Raw genomic sequence first — 8722 nt, forward strand, 5'->3', positions numbered from 1 at the left:
GAAATCCAATGACTTCGGAACCACTCTCAAACATCTTGAGTCATTTCATGGTAATGTTAAAAATTTAACTAAAAGGATGAAAATGAAGATTAAGGAGAATGTCACTTTTACTTTAAGAATTTGACATTACCATGAATCGCATATCAATACTAGGGCCATAGGCTTGATCATTAGGCCGCCCCACTAAAAAATTATTTGTTTCTTTGAAAAAATTTGCATTTGGAATGTTACTGCAAATTTTTTTTGCAAAAAAGACTAATGCTCCTGAAAAACCAGGGAGCGATTTTTTTTGCAGAGAGCGCAATGCCAAAACGATCCCTCATCAGAAAGGATTTTGGGAGCGCACTCCCGACTAGCTCCCGACCGAAGCGCAAATTCAGAGCGAGGACATGAGGGGGGCTGGGGTGGGGGTGGCGCTCCCCCGCAACCCTACATCATACATTAGTCAATAAGGAAACATCTGCTGGGAAGGGATATGAAAGATCCTCAAGTTTCTCTTATGGAATCCTTATTAGAGGATTCACCGATCTAGAAAGGAAGCAAGTGTTTCATGAGGAATTCCAACTCATGGGATTCAAGGGATGATGGTATGATGACATAACAGTGAAGCAGGTCTAAAGGGTAAAGCTCTTTAGTTCAAAGGAAGTTGTTGCAAGAACTCTAGATGACCCAAAGGAAAGATGAGGTATGTATGCTTACATAGGTTATTATGAAAGTCATGTCATATGGTTGCAGATAATATGGATCACTATTTCCATCTTGGGAAACATGATCAAAAGAATAAGGGATCTCCTCCTCTGAAAGATTGCAGAAAGGCATAGGTCACACTAGATGAAATCAACATAATATGTTCTCATATGAAACATGAGGGAGCTAACTACAATTGAGGAACTCTGATTGGAAGCTCCTGAGAATGAAGTGTGTGAGAAAATAAAGGAAGAGATTGTGAAAAAAAATATATGCAAACAAAGGTGGAAGGCATTCAACATTCGAGAACAAGAAGAGTTGACTAGGATATCTCCCAGAAAGACATGACGACTCTGATGGAAGTTGGAAAAAGGATGGAGACCCTTGACAATGGATATCTTCAACAGATGTGTCAACATATATGCAGGATGATGATACCTACAGGATTTACTTTGTCATGTACATTGGACTGTGATTTTTTCTATTTTTAGGGCTAATTGTTGCATGCATTTACTGCTTTAAATTGTAGAATTTTGTCTCTATTATAGCATCTCTCAATGCATGGGCCATGTAATGTGAACGAAATGTTCTAGGGGTAATTCTATCAATGAATTGAACTTGATAAACTATCCTTCCAAAAAGTTCGATCTCCTAGGGTCTCCTGCTCTAGTGTCTCCTCAAGGCCTCCTCCAATTTTGAAGCCATTCCAACGGTGGAGTTGGGAGAAAATCCAAGCCCTAGCTCCGAGATCAAACTTTGACATAGCAACCCCAAGGCTAGTACCTCATAGGATCAATTCAACGCCTTCAAGTGAAAATTATTTCTTTGATCTTTTTCCCCCAACCCTAGACTAGGTCCACTTGCTCCCGTGTGGTCCCTTTCCTTTAGAAAGACAATTCTTCAAGAACCATCTAGGATACCAATTTCAACAAGGATTTCAGGGATTGAGAAACTCCTTCACAAGGCATATACCCTAAAAATAACCCTCAAATCCTCCCTTCCTTTCCCTAGAATACATTGTACCTTGCTTAGAAAGCAAGCAAGCTCCATCCTTCAAGCTCTTCTGGGAAAGGGATTATTTCGGTCACTCATATCCATTCATTGATTTATCCTTGTTCGGTGACTCCATAACATATTGGGTCTCTTCCCATCGATGAAAGTCCGTAAATAGAAGGAAGCTTTAGCTAAGGTGACAGTGGGCTAAGTCTCCATGTGTTTCCCTTGGTCTAACATTTGCCCTTTAGGGATCCCCTTTAAGTCCCCTGCTGGTTTGAGCAGTAACAAGCCTTGCTTGCTGCTTTTGTGCATCCTCTTTCAAAGTAACTAACTTCAGTCCTTAAAGGAGGACCTCAAGGGATATGACACTCAGATGTGCCCTTTACTAGTTACCAACAGCCCGACCAACAACTCTCAATAGTGCACTTTGGGTCATACTATCTGAATAACAAGTAATTCGTAAATTGTCTTCATCATCTTGTCAAACAATATCAATAGTTGTATTCAACTTCATAGCTCCCTTTGAATATCGATAAGGGCAACTTTGTCCAAAACGTAATTATCGAACTATCTTCAATCTATTATTAATTCAGCGAATTTATAGTTTCCTCTAAATCTTTGCTTCAATCATGGGTTTATTAGGAAACTTCATGTCAAATATGATCATTCAAAATTTCTTCTTCAACTAGGGAGAAGAAATCCTCCCATGAGATTATTAGTTGAATGATCCTTCAAAGCTAGATAATTCTATAAAGAGTGCTAGCTCAATGGCAAAGTACTTGCCTTATAAAGCTTATAAGTTGGAGATTGGTGGTTCGATTCCACTATTCCCTAACATGAATTAATCAATGATATTGCTTTTTTTTATTAAATACTTTTATATATTTATTTATTTCAATGGTGACACATATTTATTTGTCATTTTTTGTCTGTAAAGAGATAAAAGTGAAAAGTGATATTGTATTGTCTAAAGAGAAAAAAAATGGTAATGTATTATCTAAAGAAAGAAAAGTGATATTGTATTGTCTGAATAGAGAAACATGATATTGTATTGTCTAAAGAGAGAAAAGTGATATTGTTTTGTCTTTAAATATAATTTTTTATTGTCTAGAGAGAGAATAGTTAGGATTTGGATTTGGATTGCACTTCCATAGTGTTATCCCCTTCCTCGGATCCGCAATCGAGAAGGGATCCTTTTAACATCGACACTACATTCACCATTGGGCAGATATCTATAACAAATTTCCATGGTTCATGGGTCCTTAGAGGGGATACACCCGAAAACGGGGTTCTACCGTGACCATTATCTCCTTTAATGTCAGGGGGCTGGGAATGCCCAATAAAATATGCTCTCTTTGGGGTTTGGTTAGATCACATCAACCTTCTATGATTTCAGATCTGAAGCCAAACAATTATTATAACAAGGATTGGGATTGGCGGGTAGAGAGGTTTCATAAGAAACTTGACTGCTGGAAACACAGATGGTTAACAATGGGGGGTAGGATGATCATGTTAAAAGCAGTACTCTAAAATATAGCAATATATTGGATGCACCTTTTTCTACTTCCTAAGGAAGTTATTAAAAGGATACAATTGATCATGGGACGCTTTATCTGGGCCGGGACACTACTTTCTGGGAAGTTTCACTTGGTAAAATGGTCCCTCATTGCTAGACCTATTGAGGAATGTGGATGGGGCATCATAGATCCCACAACATTCCCACATGGCACTGATCGTTAAAAACATGTGGAGGGCAGTATCTGGTTTGGGAATATGGTCTCAAATTATCAAGGAAAAATATATGTTTGGGCAAACTTTCACACCATGGATTACTGGAGGGGCCAAGATGAAATCTATTTCATCATACATCTGGAGAAGTATGATGAAAAATATTCACTAGCTCTTGGGGTTGGTACGGTGGGAGGTAGGAGATGGCTCCAAGATCATGATCAGATTGGATGCAATCAAAGGTATGGTGGGAAACCACTCTTTATCATTTCAGATCCTTAATTTCCTTCATGAGAAAGAGATTTTTTTCCTTAAACAAATATTCTATCATAATGTACTCTGTATTGACCGACAATCATGGACAAGAGTTAGGGATATACATATGCCTGGGGAGTATATATGTGAATGGGAAGTATACATTGCAAATCTCATAAATGCATGTATATTAATTAATGATCAGGAGGACCAATAACATGGGGGGTAACCTAAAAAAAGGGGCTTCTGATGGTTAAATACATGTATATGTCATTGCAAAAGAGAAAGGAAATCAGGCACCATCCTGGGTTTAGGTCATCTGGAAAGGGAAACTACCTAACAAGATCAAATGGTTTTTCTAGTTTGCTATCCTGGACAAAACATTGACATGGAATAACCTTCAACGCAGAGGGTACTCAGGCCCAGGAATTTGTCTAATTTGTAAGAACAACACTGAGGATAATGCTCATCTTTTTCTTCACTGCTCTTACGCGAAAGCTCTTTGGGAAGGGGTCTCGGACATTTTTGGCATTGTATCTCCTCATCATCATACATCATGAGGCATTGTTTGAGAACTTGGTTCAAAACACATGACATGTAAAAATTTATCCCATTATATATTTTATGGTCCATCTGGCAAAGCCGTAATGCACTTATTTTTTATAATAAGCTTTCGGTTGTGAGGGAGGATATCATCAAAACTGTTGCATATTTTAGGAATATGCATCATATAAGAATAACAACAAACCCATAATTATCAAGTGCAAAAAGAGTTGACAAACATATCCGGTGGGAATTTTCGATGGTGCTTGCTCGAGGAGAAGATGTGGATGTGGTGCCTACATAGTCATAGAACTGGAGAAATACTTTCACTTCTGGTGGGAAGGGGGAAGGCACAAATAGTAAAGCATAGATTATTGCACTATGGGGAGTACTTATTGCTGCAAAATGGCTAGGATTGGATCACATACAAATCTAAAGTGATGCAAAGGGAAACGTAGATTGGGTGAAAGGATATAATAATTTCAATCCTCCCATATTAACCAATTGGATGAAACACATCATGACGTTGGTAAGCACATATCATCATATAAATTCTCACATTTACAGAACTAGACAGCAGACTTGCTATCAAAGAGAGGTATGATGCCCTCTAGTTTTTTTTGGATAATGCGAGGAATTACAAGGCAATGGAATGAGGAGAACACTCTTGACATTTTGTAAGTTAAAAAATAGTTTTTTTGTATTTTGGACATTATAAGGAAATAGGTAAGATCCATAGGATTAATCTCTTTGATGGCCTGTAGTTTTTTTTGGATAATGCGAGGAATTACAAGGCAATGGAATGAGGAGAACACTCTTGACATTTTGTAAGTTAAAAAATAGTTTTTTTGTATTTTGGACATTATAAGGAAATAGGTAAGATCCATAGGATTAAATAGTAAAAAAAGTATTGTATTTTTGGACAAAGGTTTGAGTATAGACATAATAAAAAAACTACGTAAAATGTACTATCTATTTTTATTAATATAAATTCAAAAACATTTTTTTCCTCTTAAAAAAGAATAGAATGTCTTTATTCCCAACTATTCTCTGGAGAGAGAGAAATGAAATTGTCTCATGAGAAACAAGGAGACAATAATGTTGGAGAGAAAATTATGCTTGTGTCATATACTAAGACGCTAATTTAAAACACACGCAGTTTTTTAATGTTTGCTTCATATACACTAATTTAAAGGCTTGTGTTATATACAATGTTCCACCGAGCTTCATATACACTAATTTAAAGGCTTGTGTTATATACAATGTTCCACCGAGTTTTCAGGAGGCGAAACGTGGTAGTGGGGATACACACAAGGAGGACGTATGTAAACAACCCCAAAATTTAGGGAATTTTCTGAAAACGAGACAGTCAAAGTCATAAAAATTATAAAATTAAAAATTATTAAAAAATTAATATATAAAAATAAAATCTCATAAATATGGCAATATCTATATAGAAAATCTTATTAATTATGAAATGTACATCTAAAGACTAAATATTATCATCATTACATATTAGATTATTATCATTTATGAATTATCAATGATCATTTGACATTTTTGCATTGTAAATTTAAAAGTAAATTACTAAATTGAATCCATCATTTGGCATTATGCAATTTTCCATCTAAATTCATCATTTGGCATGATGCAAGGTACATCTAAATTAAATTAAAAAATTCATTATTGACAATTGAAATTATGCAACGCACATCAAATTTTCAAAAATGATAAAAAGTAAATTCATCATATGAAAATGACAATGACATTATGTTGAAGTCTAAAATAGCCATAGAATACTAAACTAAAAGTAAACATAGAAAGCAGTGAGCAATGAAATACTAGTAAATTTCTCAAAAAATACTAAATAATATTAACAAATATTAAATTTTAAGTTTTAATATATTTTTTCGTTATTGTTTTTAATTTTTTTTAGTTTTAAATTTTAATATAATAAAAAAAATAATTCAAATTTTGACAAATTTTAAGTTTTAATACAGTTTCATTTTTTTTATTTTGTTTTTTTCCATATATTTAAATTTGTAATTTGTATTTTTATTTTTTAGACATCCCCGTCTCCTTTGCGTCCACCGGACGTCCCTCGGTCCCCTTCGGACCCACCCAACATCCCGTTGCGTCCCCTCAACGTCCCCCTGCAAGGGAGTAGCTTTTCGTCACTAGAAAAACGTTTCCCCGAGTTTCCCCAAAGAGGGATATGTCCCTCGGTCCCCTTCGGACCCACCCAACATCCCGTTGCGTCCCCTCAACGTCCCCCTGCAAGGGAGTAGCTTTTCGTCACTAGAAAAACGTTTCCCCGAGTTTCCCCAAAGAGGGATATGGAAACATTTCTTCTTGGAGCATGGGGATATGGAAACATTTCTCCTTGGAGCATGGGGGAGTTCTCTTGGCGTCCCCATATATTAAGACACTAATTTAAGATTTTGGATAACAATGGATGGTTCAAAACACAAAATTCTGATGACCTGATTTTTACAGAATATTTTTTTTATTTTTCACACAAACAATTTTTAAGACAATAATTTGAGACATTGCCTAAAGACAATATTTAAAAAAATAAATAAAATTTTCACATTTACCTACTACTTTTCACACAATTTTTAAAACAATAATTTGAGACATTGCATAAAGACAATATTTAAGAAAATAAATAAAATTTTCACATTTACCTACTACCATTGTTAAATTGCTATATAAATTATTAATATAACAAATGACTTCCTATAAATCGACATTTTACCTTATTTTTACATTTACCTAATTTTAGCTTATTTTTACATTTACCTTATTTTTACAATTACCTAATACAATTAGAAATTACCCTAGAAAGAACCAAAAAATGACATCACATACCAAGCTGTATAGAAAGCACAGAAGCAATAGAAAGAACCAAAAAATGACATCACATACCAAGCTGTATAGAAAGCACAGAAGCAATTCTCAGTTTTCCCGCAATTAGATTTGTCAGTAAACACAGCGCAAGCCACTACGCTGCGGTTAGGCCACTGATATAGTGGCGGAAGGCAAAAAGCATAACCATTGAAACATGCAGCGCAAATAATCAGGAGCGTAAAATTGGCCTTACCAGACAAAACATGCTGCTCACTAGTAGTCGCACTAGTCCAGGAAGCCTCTCGAGCAGATTATCAACGAGAACAACCATCTGGTTTTGGAGTCCCCACCCGTCAGTGATGTCGAGCTTCTTCAATGTTTTGAAATCCCCCATTATCTCAAGAACTCTCTCTACTGAAACTTGAAGTGTCGCCGCACAACCAAAATCCAACCACAATTCAGCAACATTGCTCCCACCCTGCATTTTAATTTTAGAGACTATATATGAAAGTTCGTGAAACGACACTCCATTTATTCTCAGACGACGTATCATCTCCACCTCCATATCCAGAGTTGTAAGCTTCGGACAGTTTAACGTTAAAACCTCTACATCCACACAAAAGGCTTCGTTATACATAGATAAATGTGTAAGATTGGGAGCGGAGATAACAGGCTTCCTTAGGCCAACGTATTGTAATAAGCTAAGATTCTCAAGGAACGGGGTATGAGAGATAAAGCCGGCGAGAGAATCATCTGTGAACTCCATCTCTATGAAGGAGCATGTAATGAGATGGTTGAATCCAGAGAAATGGGACGGAAGATGCGTAAGGTTGTAGTTCGAAAGCTTGAGAGTAATGAGACGAGTGCATGAAAAAAAGGCAGGCGGGATTTGCCTATCGGCACTGGAATCATAGGAATCGTTAGGATAATGGAAATAGTCACTGTCATTAGGGTAAATCCAGAGAGTCAGGTGTTGGACATTCCTACAGGCTGCGTATCTCACCCATTGCCATACGCTTTCCTGAGTAAACTGCAGAGAGTCATTATTTGTAATGTTTTGGAACAAATGAAAAGCCTCAATATCTGGCGAATGCAACAGAAGGAGGTTGGAGATTATTTTCTCCACCCTTGCAACAGAGAGTGGATCTGGATCTGGGTTAATATTGGGCAGAAGAAGAATGGGAGAGAGAGTGAGTTGGGGAATTTGGGTGTAGAGGAATCGCCATCTCTTCGACAGAACGGAGCATCCGACGGCTTCTCTGATTGGAATTTTAGAAAGGATGAGACCAAGAAATGGCTCTGGAAGGGTTGAAAGTATATCTGCAGCTGGCGGCATGATTGCAATTGACAAACCTAAGAGCAAGTAGAAATGAAGGGATTTCATGAACAGGTAAGAGGAAGTAGAAATGAAGTTGCAGAAGGACAGAAGGAAACGTGTCGTTTACTGTTAATGCATGCATTCGATTTTCTGAAAAAGGAAGAAGGATGACCTAATCAATTTGCAAATGCTTACACGCTATGAAGATGTCAAATCAACGTATACGATACGATATACGATGTTGATTGCTAAACAATACAATACTGTATGCATTAATGTCCGGTTCATTTGAGCTCAACGTTTGAGTTTTTGGTAAATCCGCCCAGTGGAGTTAGTAGATGTATT

The 8722-nt window shown here is 36.6% G+C and overlaps 1 protein-coding gene across 1 annotated transcript in view; it reads right to left on the reverse strand.

Moving 5' to 3' along the window:
* Positions 1 to 8398, reverse strand: part of LOC149144571 (FBD-associated F-box protein At2g26860-like) — a 51829-nt gene extending 43431 nt beyond the window's left edge. Inside the window, exon 1 of the mRNA XM_089449614.1 lies at positions 7313 to 8398. Within this exon, the coding sequence (XP_089305740.1) occupies positions 7313 to 8395 (1083 nt within the window). The 5' untranslated portion in view covers positions 8396 to 8398. The remainder of the gene's footprint in view (positions 1 to 7312) is intronic.
* Between the last annotated feature and the right edge of the window lie 324 nt (positions 8399 to 8722).

Source organism: Pinus tabuliformis, chromosome X, assembly GCF_031772625.1.
Source record: "Pinus tabuliformis cultivar Carrire ecotype Pingquan chromosome X, CPIR1, whole genome shotgun sequence".
Lineage (NCBI taxonomy): Eukaryota > Viridiplantae > Streptophyta > Pinopsida > Pinales > Pinaceae > Pinus > Pinus tabuliformis.